The following is a 15341-nucleotide window of genomic DNA, read 5'->3' as shown; positions in this document are numbered from 1 at the left end:
AACTTTTTTGGCATATACATTACGGCTTCTATAGCCCAGAGAAATAAGAAAATTTGCGTTAAAATCACAATTTTCGTCAAAAAACTCTGACACTGTTACAATTTATAAAAACAAGCTTATTAATAACGAAAAAAAATGCGTCCGGCAACGTCGCATAATTCACAGAAGATAAAAGATAACTGATACTTGACAGTATAGTCAACTTCAGATGTCATTCAATGATGAGATTAAAGCATAGTTGCCGCCTTTTGGCCTTTTTCCTTTGTTTACAAGAAGGGTGGATGAATCACTTTCGCACTTGCGAGTCTAGGTCAGTTATTAATGCATATTTGTTTCCTAAATTTGCAATAAACAAATATTGGCACTTATACGAATCGGCCACTACGGTTAGCACTAGCATTATTTTGGTTTTTAATAGCCGCAGTTTTCGAGGATGGATGGTAACATCGAACCGACACAGCGCCGAACGAAATGGTTCTTATCGTACATTTTAAGGATTTTTATCGCAATTTTCTGAAGGAAATTGTGTATTTACCGCAATTTTTTTTTTCTATACTATAGAAGCCGTAATCTACACAAAAATTACGTAAAATTTGTGGATGCTTAATCTTTACAAGACACAAGACCCCGACTTGACATTGACATTTGACTGATTAGTAGGTTAACTAGGTTATGGTTAGTGTAGTTCTTAGTTCTTATTTTGATTTTGTTTTTCTGCAAATTCACTGTGACTTTACTGGAATCTGTGTCCAGTGGTAAATTCATGGTAAAATTAAAATAACTGCAAGTTTGCAATTTCTTGCATACATAAAGATATATAATAATGTTTTCCAAACAAGCCTGTGCTTTACTGGGTAATATTCGTCTTGTTAAACAAATATAATATTTTCAATAAACCACAATTATTAGGCCAAACTGGAAGTAAACTGACAAAATATGGAACAAACTACTCTACTACAGTTCTAAATCCAAAAACTGCTATTGTAATGCTTAATATGGGGGGGCCCCAACGTACAGATCAAGTACATGATTACCTGCATCGTATTATGACTGATAGGGATGTAATTCAATTTCCAGTAGCACAAGAGTAAGATTTCATTTTATCTAGAATGGTGACAAACTGAATGGGGTCATTATTAGTTATATTGGAGAGTGGATTGCCAAAAGAAGGACTCCAACTGTTCAAAAAAGATATGAAGAAATAGGTGGTGGGTCTCCAATATTAAAGTGGACTACTCTTCAAGGAGAGTTGTTATGCCAGAAACTTGATAAAGAACACCCTGAAACGGCACCCCATAAAGCTTACCCTGCATTTAGGTATGCTAGTCCATTTACTGAAGATGCTTTAGATGAAATGAGGAGGTATGTTCAATTGAGTTTTAAATGATTTCAAAGATATTTTGAATATGGGATTTTATAGTGATGGTGTTGAAAGGGCAATAATATTTTCTCAATATCCTCAGTACAGTTGTGCCACTTCAGGTTCTAGTTTGAATGTTGTATACAAATATTTTTACCAGAATGGCTTTCCCAAAGACCTAAAACTAAGTATAATAGACAGATGGTCAGTTCATCCACTTTTAGCTCAATGTCATGCTGACTTGATACGAAATGAGTTGCAAAAAGTGCCTGAGAGCATTAGAAAAGATGCTCTTATACTCTTTTCAGCCCATTCCCTACCTTTAAAGGTATAACAACCTCATAAAGGTGTTCTTATTTAATTTGCTATAATCAACAGGCAGTTAATAGAGGAGACCCTTATCCATCTGAAGTTGGTTGCACAGTTCAGTTAGTCATGTGGCAATTAAAGTATTGTAACCCATATCAATTAGTTTGGCAGTCTAAAGTAGGGCCACTACCTTGGTTAGGCCCTTTTACTGATAAAGCTGTTAAAAGTTATGCAAAACAAGGAAAGAAGGCTCTCATTGTAGTTCCTATAGCTTTTGTAAATGAGCACATTGAAACTTTACATGAGCTTGATATTGAGTTGGCTGAAGATGCCAAAAAGGTTTGCTTTGTAATTTAGGTTTGTTTATTCTTGTACTTTTTTTATTGATATATGTAGGCTGGAATAGAAGTCATGAGAAGAGTACCAACTCCAAATGATCATCCTCTATTCATAGAAACTTTGACTGACTTGGTAAAACAGCATTTAGGAAGTAATCAACCTGTGAATCCCAAATTAATCAACAGATGTCCACATTGTGAAAATCCTATTTGTGTTGCAAGCAAACAATGGTTTTCAGATCATTGCAGTCTTTAAGAGTTATATTTTTATTTTTTGTTGTTTAAGGATTTGTAAAATTCAGAATGATAATAAAATGGTTTATAAAAGAAGCAACACATGCTTTGTTTATTTAGCGCCAGTTCCAGTAAATAAAAGTATAAAAAGTGTTACATAAATGTATAATATACTTATATGAATATGTATACCTACTAGTTTAATATTTTTGGATTGCACACCTTGAAAATTCTGGGCAGCATATCTGTCATAGACGTAAACACATCATTAGATATTCCCTAAAAACAATAGAATAATATAGTAAGTATCAAGCTACATTGTAACTCCTACCTCTGGCAACATGAACTGGAGATTTTTAAGTTCAGAACCACCCCATGAAGCCATTTCAATCATAAATCCTTTTACACACTTAAAAACCAGTTCTGCCCGTTTTTCACACCAGTTAACTGTCATATCCTGTAAAAAAATGATTCAAAAGTCAATCAATAAATTCTTTAAAAAATTAGCAATTACTTCAGTTAACTCATATTGCAGCAATAACGGTATAGTTAAAGATGTAATATCATTGGAGCAGGCAGTTTTTAAAATATGCCTTAACCCCAACACAACAGGATGTCTGCTATTAATGTCATTTCCCCTTAAACTATCATCAGTAACCATATGGAAAATGACATGGACTTGCGCTAAATTTGAATGCCTGGTCATATAAAAATCCCCACTGTTTAACAGTTCACTATTTGCCTTTCTGTATGTTTCTGGTTGTGGATGTTTCAAAAATTGATTTGCTACTTCAGAGATTTTGTGAAGTTGCTCTTCTATGTGAGGAAAATGAAATTCGGTGGTATTTTGACAAATTTCTTGAAATTGTTGTGTTAATCTTGATCCAATCTTGTTATCAGTCATTAAGACTAGTCCAGTCAGATCATTGGAATAGAGACCTAAAGCTGTTTCTAGTAACTGAGGAGTTGGTTCAGATCTGGAATACCATATAAAATAATATTAAGTTGGGGGTTTGCATACACTCTTTTACAGCTCATCATCATCCTCAACATCACAAAGATCCATAACATTTGCTGATAATATCCTAATATTATGCATTTGTTTAAGCTGAGATCCTAAATGTATGGTGAAACTTTCTTCTGATATTGGGGGAATAAATTGATCTTTGCTTGAGTTACTTGCTTGACTAACAAAATCCCTTATTGGAGTAGGACTTAAAGGAGAGCTAAAACTGTATTTACAATATTTCCTATTTTCAATGTAGCACATTGATAAACCTAGGAGTTGGTAATGAAGAATTGGCTTGGTTTTGTTCAAGCATTTGCATGATCCATTCTCTATATTGTCTTCTCTGTGCTTCCTTCATTGTATCAATTTCACTGTTTAACTTGCCCTGCAAAAATGAATGAGTTTCATAATGTTTAGCTACTAATTCATTGATTTTGGTTTCTGTCATGTCTTGCTCCAACCTATCTACAGCCTCATTCATTTCCTCGGTTTGCCTACAGAACAGACTATCATCACTATATTAGAACAATTGTGCAATATACTACCTATCAGAAAGCTTTTTTATTAAATTATTTTTTTCTTCAGTTTTTTGTCTGATTGTCTTGGACAGCATATGTTCAAATTGAAGCATGGTTTCTAATGCTGGAGAATGTACTAGTTTGTGATAAGCAGTGGCAAAAAGTTCTTCATCTGAAGCACATCTCTTTTCTCCAAATTCTACCATTTCCTTTAAATTTAAAAAAACAGACTTTTAGTCTACCAGTATAGAGATCTAATGAAAATAACAAACCTCTCTTATAATCTGCTCACATTCTCTTGTAACTTCATCATAATTCAGATCATTTTTCTTAGCTTCAATCACAATACCATCAGATAAACCTTCATAATATTCTACAGTCCTTGCTTCAATAAATTCCTTAAGGTCAGTTTTCAATTCTGGAAGATCATAAGAGCTGCATTATAAAAAAATGTTTAAATATCATTAACATTACAACACACCTGTTTCAATGTATAAAGGTAAATTATGTTTTACTATTATGATGTGACATAATTCTTCAATTGAGTCATCAAAAGGAATTAAAATCGAATACTCAAAATTGTGTTGGTCGTTAATGTAAATAAAGTTTTTCTTTTCAATATGCATTCTTTTACATACTACAAGTTATATATGTATATAATATAAAGGTGAATAAAAATAGATAAAAAAAAGTAAATCGGGTTATGTTATAATGAAACTGACAGCTGCTGACAGACAGAAAATAAATGCACAATTCATGTGATAGTTTTGAAGAAGAAGAAGAAGAAGATTAAGGTTATGTGAATTGTGAACCGAACCATATTTGTATAAGCTAACTTCATGATTGTATTGTTTTTAATGACAATGTTTAATAGGTTCAGGTTGATTTTTTCCAAGCTTGAAGAAAAAGTGGATGCTATAAAAAAAAATGTATGGTGTTTAGGAAATGCCCCAAAAACGATTGAAGTTCAAGTGTTCAATATTTCTGCAGAAAGCTAAGATTCAATTGTAAAGACAAATCTATGTTTTTACTTTATTTATAGTGACAAATTGACAGGTGCCAGCTCATCCAAATATTTTCTATCAGTATGTGTTAATATTATTATAATTTTTTTAATTTAGTTATCTAAATAATGGCATCAGAGGGAGGTACAAGCACTGTGGAATTAAGTTCAAACTTAGTGGAGTCTTTACAAGTTGACTTCAAGAATTTATCTTCTGAATCTAAAAAGAAATACCCACAAGTCAAAGAGGTGAATACTCAAATCATTTAGGGGATTTTGTATAGTTTTATGAACTGCCTTGTTTTGTAGGCATCTGAGGAAGCAATTGGAAAGCTTAAGAACTCAAGTACCCAGCAAAATAATGTTTATGCTCTTATTAATCAAATTATTTATCCTATATCACAAGGTTGTGAAACTAAAGATGTAAAACTTATAAAGGTAAGCTACTGACTGGGTAATATATTTTAGGGAGTGCTAAAATATAGAAACAATGGTTTCTTTATTTCTTAAGGTATGTAGGTAATAGGGATGGACTTGTCAAATATTTGTCAGTTTATGTGAGTAATCTCCTGGAGAGAAGCAGAACAAGTCAATTTTATTAAACATATATATGTAGTGCTAGAGATTTGAAATCAAATTTTAAGTTTCTCACAGTTATAGGTGCAATAGTTTATGTTGAGCATCTCTGGTTCTCAACTTATTGCCTTTTTAGTAAAGAGAACATCACAATGTTTTTACTAGTAAATGGATAAAATAAATTTCTAGATTTGTTTACAAATAATGCAAAAGCTGATTACACATCAGCTGATTGATCAAAAAGGGGCTGTTTATGTAACAGATGCCCTTTGGTCACTTATGGAATCAGGCATTGAAGAAGTACGAATTTTGCAAACTGTTTTATTGCTCCTCACCACAAACACTGTAGTGCATGGTGAAACTTTAGCAAGGGTAATATTTCATTATCTCTTAAAGTACTTAAATTTTAGCCTAAGAAATTTGTTACAGACTCTTGTTCTTTGTTTTCGTCTGCACTTTGCTAAAAATTCAACCACAATAAATACAGCAGGTGCAACAGTAAGACAATTAGTATATTTGGTATTTGAACGTGTGGTTGCTGAAGAAGAGCAACTGTCCAAAATCCCCAACAGACTGGAAAAACCTGCTGTAAACCTTGAAGAACTGAAAACTCCAAGTGGTACTTCTCCTAAAGGACTGCCACCTTGTGCTGGAGATGCATTTTTGCTATTCCAAGACTTAGTGCAGCTTGTAAATGCTGATCAGCCTTACTGGTTGATTGGTATGACTGAAATGACTAGAACATTTGGACTTGCATTGTTGGAATCTGTTTTAACTCAATTTTTTCAAGTTTTTTACAAGGTAATTGGTTAAATGAACATGGATTGAATATGATATGTGTATGTGATGATCTTGTTGCAGTTTCCTGAGTTTAGTTTCCTTTTAAAGGAAAGAGTGTGTGCTTTGGTTATAAAATTATTTTCACCTAACATAAAGTACCGCAGCAATATGCCCAGTAATGTTCAACAAGCCACTTCATTTGAAAAACCATACTTTCCTATCAGCATGAGACTTCTAAGGGTTGTATCTATTCTCATACAAAAGTATCACAGTCTTTTGGTGAGTCAACTACTGAACTAGTATTTAACCTAATCTAACTATAAGAACAAAGAATTTAAAATATATTTTTGAAATGAATAATTTTTTTAGGTGACTGAATGTGAAATCTTTCTATCATTAATAGTAAAATTTCTGGACCCAGATAAACCAACATGGCAACGCTCTTTGGCTTTGGAGGTACTTCACCGAATGACAATTCAGCCTGAGTTATTAGTGTCATTTTGTGAATGCTATGATCTAAGGAAACATACCACCAGTATTTTTCAAGATATTGTTAATTCTTTAGGTGCTTATGTGCAATCTTTGTTTGTCAGTCAACAGTTACATCTAAACACTGGCAGTAAGTGAAACTAAAATATTAAATAAATATTGACTATTAAAATTTTGAAGAGCTGTCATAATCATTTATAAAGGGTAGCAGTTATTTTTTTATTGGTATTTTTTAGTGCCAGTTACACAAACACAGCCTCCAGTTTTCTTAGGAGGGTTACCTATAGGACCTGGAATTTCACCTCAACCTGGTTTTCTTTTAAGGGGAGTTTGGTTACCTTTGGTTATTATATTTCCTACAGGGCAAGCAAAACCTTGTTTGTAAGTTTTTCTTGAAAGTTTATGTCATAATTTTATAATATAAAGTTGCAAACTCAGTAAATAACTATTTAATTTATTTTTAGTTTGGAAATGCTGGATAAAGTTGAGCCACCTGTAGTACCAGACGGTTATGGTATATCAGTGGCCTACGCTTGTTTAATGGAGATAGTCCGCTCCCTACAGATTACCATAAGCCCTCAGGTCCCTCCAGATGTGTCTGAAGAACACCTAATTAAGGAAAACAGTAAAGAACTGAACTGCCAACTGATAAATTCGAGTTGGTGCGGTTTGCTTGCTGCTTTAAGTCCCTTAGTGGACGCTAGTACTGAAGAATCTATAACAGAAAACATCCTGAAATCCATGCAAACTTACACTTCACTTTGCGGAGTTTTGGAGTTAAATACTCCTAGAGATGCATTTATTACAGCTATTTGCAAATCGTCTCTTCCACCACACTATGCTTTGACTGTTCTGAATTTAGTAAGAAACAATGAAGGTAACAGGTGGCTTGGCATTGTTTAGGAATGTTTTCATATTTTTTTTTTAAATAACCGCAGTCAGTTCAAGAGGGCAAGGACATGGGGAACTACAAAATATGTTAATGCAATATGGGGAGAATGACTTCAGACAGCAAGTTGTGGCAGTTGGAACCCCTTTGCCTACTTCTGCTGTACCAGCAGGCACTCATCAAGGACCTGTTATGTTGACTTCTAAAAACTTACAGTCTATGAGAGCTTTACTAAGTTTGGCACATTGTCATGGTAGTATTTTAGGAAGTTCCTGGCATTTAGTTCTTACTACTTTGCAGCATTTAGTCTGGATATTAGGTAATAGTTCATTACTTACGTAATTAATGGTCTTCAATGATTTTTGAAAAAAAAAGGTTTGAAGCCCTCAACTGGAGGAAGTTTAAAAGCTGGACGGACATCTTCAGATACGAACGCAGTTATAACAACATCGGTAATGGCCGATTTGCCGGTATTATCGGCCATGTTAAGCAAACTTTTTGAGTCCAGTCAGTTTCTAGACGACGTCGCTTTACATCACTTAATTAACGCTTTGTGCAAGCTATCCCAAGAAGCTATGGAGCTTGCTTATTCTAATAGAGAGCCTTCTTTGTTCGCCGTGGCTAAATTACTTGAAACAGGTTGGTTCTCAATGTTATGTTAGTCAGGAACATTACTCTGAAACGAATACTGCAGGATTAGTCAACATGGGAAGAGTTGAAGTTCTATGGAGGCCTTTAACTAATCATTTGCTAGAGGTTTGCCGACATCCTCACATCCGCATGCGCGAGTGGGGTGTAGAAGCTATAACTTACTTGGTGAAGTCTGCTTTATCTTATAAACATGCCGTCCCTCTTAAAGATAACGTCAAGCTACAAACGTTACTCTTAGGGCCGTTGTACGAGTTATCTTTAGTACCTCATGGAGACGTTAGACAAAGACAACTAGAATGTGTTCTGCAAATTTTACACACTAACGGTGAAACTTTGTCGCATGGTTGGCCTTTGATTCTTGGTATTATAGGGGCAGTTAGCGACCAACATGGGTATTTTTTGAATCTCAAATGTTTATTTTTCAATAATTTTTTATTGTTTTTTTCAGCGAAAATTTAATTAGGATTGCATTCCAATGCCTTCAACTGGTCATAACAGACTTTTTACCTATTATGCCGTGGCGTTGTTTACCTCAATGCGTAGACACGGTTGCCAAGTTTGGATCTCAAATGCAGGAGTTAAACATATCTCTCACTTCCGTAGGATTAATGGTAATATTTGCTTTATTTTGGGATACAGTATTTTGTTATTGTGCTTTAAAAAATATTCTTACTTAGTTTAATATTATTTTAGTGGAACATATCGGATTATTTCCATCAAAACCAGGATAAGCTAAATAAAACTTTACTAGATGACACAACAGTATTTCCAAATTTTCCTGGTACACTTGATATGCCCGGATTTGACAAACTTTGGATGTGTCTCTATGCTAGACTAGGAGAGTTATGCGTGGACAGTCGTCCAGCTGTCAGGAAATCAGCCGGGCAAACTTTATTCTCTACAATATCTGCCCACGGTGGACTGTTAAAACAGTCTACGTGGCAAGTTATGATTTGGCAAGTTTTATTCCCTTTGTTGGACAAAGTAAAGCGATTGTCCAATTCTGCAAGCAGCGAAAAAGTGGATGCAGGCGGAAACATTCTTATCCACCATTCTAGAAATACTGCTCAGAAACAGTGGGCTGAAACTCAAGTTTTAACTTTGTCAGGAGTAGCGCGAGTTTTCAATACTAAAAGGCAACTTTTACAAGCGCTGGGAGACTTTGGGAGAGCTTGGTCCATTTTGCTGGAATTCATAGAAAACTCAGCTTTAAGCAAGAACAACGAGGTCAGCATTGCCGCTTTAAAGTCATTCCAAGAAGTCTTGTTTTTAAGTAAAATACAAGCGGCCGAAGTAGAAAACAAAGATATTTGGAATGTTGCTTGGAAAATTTGGTTAAAAATTGGTACAGAAGCCACAAGTTCCGTAAAAAATCCTGAAATTGGAAATGCTGAAGATTATTTCCTTCCTAGCCAGTCTTTTTTGACTGCCTTAGTTCAGATATTTCCTAACGTATTTCAGCATATTAAAGATAACTTTAACTTGGAAGATTTAAGCCAATTAGGGGTGGTGTTGACCAATTCAGTGTGTGTTCCAGTATTTGGCGAAACCTCTCCTTACATCATATCAGTATCTTCAGACGTCAGCTTAACTCCTCTTCACGATGGAGTTCTTCATGCCATGGAACTTTTACAAAAAGAAGTATTGCAGAAAAATCACACTAAAATGATCCCCGAAATTTTCAAACTCCTTCTGACCTTTTCGAAATTCACGTCTTCAGTTCCCAGCTACGCCAAAGTAGAAAATCGACATTCTAAGGTCTCCGACTGGGTTACAATGAATTATATCCCATTCGGGGAAAAGGCTACTAACATGGTGGTAGCTTTATACGAAAAAACTGCCGATACTAGTGATGTTATAAGTGGAAATATTTTAAAGGAAATAATCGCTACTTTGCATACACCTCTGGCTTTAAAATACAACTGTGTCAATAGCAGTGTATGGAAATTGGCAGCTAACTGTTTAATTACGGTCCTTAAAGTGGGACTAAAAGTTGCCAGGTCTCATGGTAACCAATTTTCTAAGATGTGGAGTGAGTTGGCTGAGACTTTAAATGACTTTTTATTCCCGACCAAGTAAGTTCTGTATTATTTTCATTTCTGTTCTGTTAGGAATAACTGTAAATCGTGAAAACTTCAATTTGTTGTTTTAAAAAATAACTTTAATATAAAACATAATAATGTTAATAAATACTTAAAGATGAATGTAATGAAACTTTTTTAATAGTGATTTATCATATTTGACGGTAAATGGTCTTAATGTCTAATTGTTGTGTAAAATGACTTATGTAAGTGTATTTTATTTGACGTGTGCAGTTCGAAAAATTATTCAATTTTGAGCATTTATTCATTTCAGAATATGTGACTTTATCGAGAGATTTTATTTATTTATTACATTGGCAGTTGTGCACCCAGTCCTGGTGAAAAAGGCCTCGACGAAATGGTGTCTGACGAACAAACCGACTGCCAGATCATTGAACTTTTAAGGACCGAAGTACTTCCCTACTCTAATACTATACCAAAAGAGTTCATAATGCAAGTAGTGATTCTACTCAATAAAGGATCGATCCACTCGGCTACTAATGTGAAAAGTGACGGTGACGTCGAACTTACTCTTAGAGAGGACTTTGCAAAATCTTGCTTTGAAACTTTGCTGCAATTCTCTCTTATAGATGGAGACTACAACAGTTTGGTTGTGAATTCTGATGAAAAAAGCAACGGTCTAGCTGGACAACTAGCTGTGACCTCATTGTTGCATCGGTTTGAGGAGGTTTTGAAAAAATATATTGAGGATGAAAAGTTGAGTGGAAAATGTCCATTACCCAGGTAAGATATGTAGTTTCTAATGAATTTAGTCTAATTTCGTTGAAAACCTATAAATGTTATATAACGAAGTTAATGTAGGTTTAACGTTGGATAGTGGTAAATAAAAAACAACCATTTTGTAGGTATCGTCTGTCTGAGATTTCCTTCGTGCTGAAAGCTTTAACAACTCTAATAGTTTCAATGAAAAAATCTTCTGTTGTCAAAGGTATAGTTTTGGTTTGTATTTTTTAGTATTTTCTGTACTAATTTCAATTTCAGATGACAACAAAGCATGGGAGCAATTGATTTCTTTGTACCCATATTTGGTTGAGTGCACTACTACTACATCGACCCAAGTTTCCCGGCCCTTAAGAGAAGCTTTGTTGCAATTTTGTGATTTACTTCAACCCCCTCATAGTATCAACAATACCCTAAAAAACTCAATTTTGTAAGCTGCATTTATGGTGTAAAAATATGTCTAAGCGTTTTTTCATTTTTAAAAGTAAGTCGCAAATACTTTCCTTCTGTGAAATTTCACTGAATATTTGCAGTAAAATGTATAACAAAATATATATAACCTCCACAGTTAGTAAATGTCTATAAATACATATTAACGCTTGTTCTAATTACTGAATGATTATATCTATATAACCATTAAGAAATGTAGTGACCAGCAGTAATTTACTTAAAAATTATTTGGTTTACTTAGGTGTATATTTGTCTGTGATAAGTTCTAAAATTAAACAAGTATGTATAGTAAATATACGCTCATTTAAGCTGGGTTTTAGTTATTATACAGGGTGTTTCAGTTCCTTTAAATCAAGTATTTTCACAATTTTGAATATAATACACTACATTTCGCTATTACTATAAATGTTTGTATTTTTTCTTGGTTTTTGGTCATATATATATAAAAGCAGAGCGCTCTGGTGACTGCTGAAGTACAAGATAATTTATACCTTTTAGTATTAGTGTTGTAGTAAAATTGGAAATGAGCTATGTGAAGTTTTGAAGAAGAAAATACGAAGCGCGACTTTCTTGGAATCATTAGAACTCAGTCATGTCATAGCTAGTGAGTATGTATCACTGTAATAAAGTTGTACAATCGTATTAGGTACCTTATTTTATTAATATTGTACGCGGTATTATCATCAGTAGCAAATTAGGTTGTTTTGTATAAATTGTTGTTTAAGTTGCGTTGTATCTATTTGCAATAGATAATATTTAATAATCTTATTATAAAATAAAAAGTGAAATCAAAAGATATTTCGATTTTTTTATTTTAATTATAATTATATTTTATTACTGTATGCCATTCTCTCCATGAATAAATTAGAAAGCTATTTTTATATAATAATCAAACTTGGCTCAATATAGCTACAAATAATCAACTTGGCTCAATGCAATTCATAATTTGTCTATGGATTGCGGGTATTTTAGACGACCATCTGGCATCCGTTCTGTCACGCTAATGATAGAGTTTTTTTATATGGTATCCGACATAAAGAACCCGACAAACAATATGAAATTAGGCTAAAATTTAACTTAATTGACTACTGTGAACACAACAGTTCTGTACGTTCGAAGGTATATCTCAGTAGCAAATATGGTACAGTGTAGTATTGTCTTTAAAATAACTTAGTTAATTTAGCCTATTATTTTCAATTAAAAGTGAAATTGGGTGTAAACGATAAAAATACCAACTCAGCAGGGGAGTATACTTATTCCAGAGACGTAAGATACAGGTGCGTCGACATCAGTTTCTTTTGGGTTTCGTCTTGGTACGTTAGTGCTCGTAAATGTAGTAGTTCGATCATATTTTTGATGCGATGACAGCAGCTTTGGAGGATATCGATTCATTACTTACAGGTATAGGCAATAAGTGTGGAGTAACTGTTTCAATTATATCAAAAAACAATAATATATTTCAAAACTAATACTACTAAACTATTTCTAACTATCGACCACTACGGTCTTTCTGCCTATGTTTACACTTCGTCATGTCATACGTTCCTAGAGAATACACACAACAAACACATTGTAGAGTTGTGTTGTATATTTTAGTAGCTGTTTTCGTGTGCTAATACCTTTGTTTTTGTATGTTAATGACCTAAAGTGTTTTGTCCATTTAATAACTTCAGTCCGTGCATTTTTAAGGTGTAAACAATAATAATATATTTGTTTTCTAGATATATGCGAATTTCTTAAAAAAGAAAAAAAAAATGAGTTGACACATGGTGAAAAAGAAGAAGCCAAAAGACTGTTAGAAAGGTCTAAAAAACAGTTAGAGTACATAGAGGCAGCCACATCAAAGAACAATGATCAATACTATGATATTGTCGATTCCAAACTTATTAGTCAATCAATTAAAATTAATAACGAAGTGGAAAGTTACGTTGACATGTCAGGGAATACTAAAGTTGGTAAGGACTTTCAAATTTATAATTACATTTTCATATAATGAGTATTTTTTAGATTTTCCACCGCCTCTTCCAGATAAATTGATTGAAATACAACAAACTTGCATTCCGCCGGTAATACCCCAACAGACCGTAAGCATATTAGAAGCTCCATGCCCACTTAAAGGTGTTGATATAATGGAATGCTTCATCAAATTAATGGGAATAATAATATACATATTATGCAGATTTACCAGCAAAGCAAATATCACCACAAAATAAACAAGGGACTCTATCGCTACGCAAGAAAATGTTCAGCATTATCGATAGATCTTGTAAAGTATACAGCGCAGTAATTGAGAATTGGTTGCTTATATACTGGTCTTACAAAGATACCAAACCTTTTTGCGCTTTAGACTTACAAGAATACGAAGCTAGGGAAGATGACGCGGATCTAGTGCCTAACGATGCTAATCTCACTAAAGATGGTGTGAAGAAGAATCTTAAAATCGCTTCATCTTTTAAAGTATTCTCATTTTATTCTGAAAGAAATAGTTATAATGTAAGTGAATTTATTTACTGACCTTTTACGTAAAAGTGAATATAATGGTCTGATATCATGTGTCATTTTATCAGTTTACAGCTGCAACACATAAAGATATGCTACATTGGGTTGAGAGTATTAATCAAAGACATGACAAAGCAGTGAGGTCTGCAAAAAATGTCACTGAACAAATCTATGAGATATGTGAAGGACCAATAAGTGAAGAAAACTTCTATAACGAAATTGACAGGTAATTTTTTGCAGACTGTTCTAATATGGGTTAAATTAAATATATGTGTCCTATGATTTACATAGTAAAAGCTACGTTGTTTCGAAACCCGTACAAGAAAATGAACGTCCACTTCCTGAACTTCCGATTCAACCGCATTCTTTAAGCGTTTACAAATCGTCTAGTGTTCCAGAAGAAATATACCAGGAAGTTTCCAGCAATGAGCAGCTTTTTGATGATCAAACGTACTATGATCTAGCTTCAGTACGTAATCCAGTAAAAAAAAATGTTCACAATAATAGTGAAACCTCTGAATTAGAAAATTGCAAACCTAACAAGATTAATTTGAATTATGCCTGGAAAAGTGTAAAGAAAAACGGTATGGAACCAACTACTCCAAACAGCCATTCAAACGCTATAGTAAAAATAATAAGACACCGATTTTCTATGGTTGAGTCTCCGAACAGAAATTTGGAAACCTTTTCCAGAAATTCTAAACTGGAGACTTTTCAAGCCAGTCCACCTAAAGAAAATTTCAAAATCGATTCACTTTTCATTCAAAACAACATTTCTAACGACTTCAAGTTGATTGACACTATCGAATCAAGAATAACCGGCAGCAATACAATGGAAGACCAAAAGCCTATGGTGTTGCTAAAGCCTGACGTGATGGGTGATGAGAAAACTTGTTCCAAAAACGTGAAGAAGTCGCCTAATGTACCTGCTAAACCCAAGAAATTTGTAAGGAAATTAAACTTTTAATGTCATATATGTATTTTATAAATATAGGGTATACATAAATAAAATATATAATATAAAATAAATATATGGATATAAATTATGACTTTTTTCATATACAGGGTGTCCCATAAGTAATGGTAAATAATTTAATGGCGGATTTCTGAGACCAAAATGATTCGATTTAGCACAACTTACCTCAGACGAAAACAGAAATACAGGGAGTCAAAGTTTTTTTTTTAATGGTCCTTTTTAAATAACGCACGAACAACTTGGAGTTTTTTGGTAAAATTAGCAATGAGAAATGAGCTGAGTTTTCAGTCTCCAAGAAGATTTCAAATGGTACCGAATACTTTAAATGCAAATATCTCGAATACGGACTAATATAATTAGTTTTTTTAAATTTTGACCGGACGATTTTTGAGGATTTATACATATAATTAGTATACAGCAAATGTCAGTGATGACTTC

General features: G+C 33.6%; 4 protein-coding genes across 8 annotated transcripts; 3 read left to right on the top strand and 1 right to left on the bottom strand.

Moving 5' to 3' along the window:
• The first annotated feature begins 489 nt into the window (after positions 1 to 489).
• FeCH (ferrochelatase, mitochondrial) lies at positions 490 to 2341 on the top strand. 2 transcript variants are annotated; one of them, XM_081995056.1, is made up of 6 exons: positions 490 to 854; positions 910 to 1087; positions 1141 to 1362; positions 1421 to 1688; positions 1739 to 2008; positions 2066 to 2341. In XM_081995056.1, the coding sequence occupies exons 1-6, from the start codon at positions 824 to 826 to the stop codon at positions 2261 to 2263; spliced, it is 1167 nt and encodes a 388-aa protein (XP_081851182.1). In that variant the 5' UTR covers positions 490 to 823; the 3' UTR covers positions 2264 to 2341. The 2 variants fall into 2 exon arrangements, with proteins under 2 accessions (XP_081851182.1, XP_081851183.1); XM_081995057.1 differs by lacking the exon at positions 910 to 1087 and having other exon boundaries at positions 658 to 675; positions 1109 to 1362.
• On the bottom strand, positions 2325 to 4487 carry LOC145739730 (FERRY endosomal RAB5 effector complex subunit 3). Of its 2 annotated transcripts, none has more exons than XM_081995049.1 (8): positions 4250 to 4487; positions 4041 to 4186; positions 3796 to 3977; positions 3520 to 3756; positions 3273 to 3467; positions 2756 to 3218; positions 2573 to 2698; positions 2325 to 2520 (listed from the first exon to the last, which is right to left on the bottom strand). In XM_081995049.1, the coding sequence occupies exons 1-8, from the start codon at positions 4392 to 4394 to the stop codon at positions 2437 to 2439; spliced, it is 1578 nt and encodes a 525-aa protein (XP_081851175.1). In that variant the 5' UTR covers positions 4395 to 4487; the 3' UTR covers positions 2325 to 2436. The 2 variants fall into 2 exon arrangements, with proteins under 2 accessions (XP_081851175.1, XP_081851176.1); XM_081995050.1 differs by having other exon boundaries at positions 3520 to 3744; positions 4250 to 4485.
• A 131-nt stretch (positions 4488 to 4618) lies between these two features.
• On the top strand, positions 4619 to 12226 carry mon2 (Mon2 homolog, regulator of endosome-to-Golgi trafficking). 2 transcript variants are annotated; one of them, XM_081995033.1, is made up of 17 exons: positions 4619 to 4775; positions 4890 to 5020; positions 5081 to 5209; positions 5537 to 5719; positions 5777 to 6148; positions 6209 to 6406; positions 6497 to 6746; positions 6853 to 6997; positions 7081 to 7493; positions 7555 to 7824; positions 7881 to 8144; positions 8200 to 8548; positions 8605 to 8767; positions 8850 to 10231; positions 10559 to 10981; positions 11104 to 11186; positions 11240 to 12226. In XM_081995033.1, the coding sequence occupies exons 2-17, from the start codon at positions 4901 to 4903 to the stop codon at positions 11410 to 11412; spliced, it is 4917 nt and encodes a 1638-aa protein (XP_081851159.1). In that variant the 5' UTR covers positions 4619 to 4775; positions 4890 to 4900; the 3' UTR covers positions 11413 to 12226. The 2 variants fall into 2 exon arrangements, with proteins under 2 accessions (XP_081851159.1, XP_081851158.1); XM_081995032.1 differs by having other exon boundaries at positions 4629 to 4824.
• Positions 12227 to 12345: 119 nt separating this feature from the next.
• LOC145739731 (uncharacterized) lies at positions 12346 to 14973 on the top strand. 2 transcript variants are annotated; one of them, XM_081995052.1, is made up of 7 exons: positions 12346 to 12829; positions 13150 to 13383; positions 13436 to 13546; positions 13608 to 13694; positions 13752 to 13921; positions 13996 to 14153; positions 14219 to 14973. In XM_081995052.1, exons 1-7 carry the CDS (start codon positions 12790 to 12792, stop codon positions 14892 to 14894), a joined length of 1476 nt encoding a protein of 491 aa, XP_081851178.1. In that variant the 5' UTR covers positions 12346 to 12789; the 3' UTR covers positions 14895 to 14973. The 2 variants fall into 2 exon arrangements, with proteins under 2 accessions (XP_081851178.1, XP_081851177.1); XM_081995051.1 differs by having other exon boundaries at positions 12351 to 12829; positions 13608 to 13921.
• The last annotated feature ends 368 nt before the right edge of the window (positions 14974 to 15341 follow it).

The sequence above is a fragment of the Ips typographus genome, unplaced genomic scaffold, assembly GCF_016097725.1.
Source record: "Ips typographus isolate SLU unplaced genomic scaffold, UJ_Ityp_2.0 IpsContig35_part1, whole genome shotgun sequence".
NCBI classification, from domain to species: domain Eukaryota; kingdom Metazoa; phylum Arthropoda; class Insecta; order Coleoptera; family Curculionidae; genus Ips; species Ips typographus.
Note: the sequence above shows the minus strand (reverse complement) of the source record. Positions and strands in the feature narration are given on the sequence as shown.

What these genes read in the sequence shown, in the direction of transcription:
- FeCH (XM_081995056.1), top strand. Translation starts at nt 824, where the DNA reads ATGTTTTCCAAACAAGCCTGTGCTTTACTGG. An exon ending in CAATTTCCAGTAGCACAAGA is followed by an intron (nt 1,088 to 1,140) that starts GTAAGATTTCAT and finishes GGTCATTATTAG; the next exon opens with TTATATTGGAGAGTGGATTG. An exon ending in TGGCTGAAGATGCCAAAAAG is followed by an intron (nt 2,009 to 2,065) that starts GTTTGCTTTGTA and finishes TGATATATGTAG; the next exon opens with GCTGGAATAGAAGTCATGAG.
- LOC145739730 (XM_081995049.1), bottom strand. Translation starts at nt 4,394, where the DNA reads ATGCATATTGAAAAGAAAAACTTTATTTACATTAACGACCAACACAAT. An exon ending in TCTTCATTACCAACTCCTAG is followed by an intron (nt 3,468 to 3,519) that starts GTTTATCAATGT and finishes ATACAGTTTTAG; the next exon opens with CTCTCCTTTAAGTCCTACTC. An exon ending in TGCAATATGAGTTAACTGAA is followed by an intron (nt 2,699 to 2,755) that starts GTAATTGCTAAT and finishes ATTTTTTTACAG; the next exon opens with GATATGACAGTTAACTGGTG.
- mon2 (XM_081995033.1), top strand. Translation starts at nt 4,901, where the DNA reads ATGGCATCAGAGGGAGGTACAAGCACTGTGGAATTAAGTTCAAACTTA. An exon ending in GGGCAAGCAAAACCTTGTTT is followed by an intron (nt 6,998 to 7,080) that starts GTAAGTTTTTCT and finishes ATTTATTTTTAG; the next exon opens with TTTGGAAATGCTGGATAAAG. An exon ending in TCACTTCCGTAGGATTAATG is followed by an intron (nt 8,768 to 8,849) that starts GTAATATTTGCT and finishes ATATTATTTTAG; the next exon opens with TGGAACATATCGGATTATTT.
- LOC145739731 (XM_081995051.1), top strand. Translation starts at nt 12,790, where the DNA reads ATGACAGCAGCTTTGGAGGATATCGATTCATTACTTACAG. An exon ending in TATCGATTCATTACTTACAG is followed by an intron (nt 12,830 to 13,149) that starts GTATAGGCAATA and finishes TTTGTTTTCTAG; the next exon opens with ATATATGCGAATTTCTTAAA. An exon ending in CTGAAAGAAATAGTTATAAT is followed by an intron (nt 13,922 to 13,995) that starts GTAAGTGAATTT and finishes TCATTTTATCAG; the next exon opens with TTTACAGCTGCAACACATAA.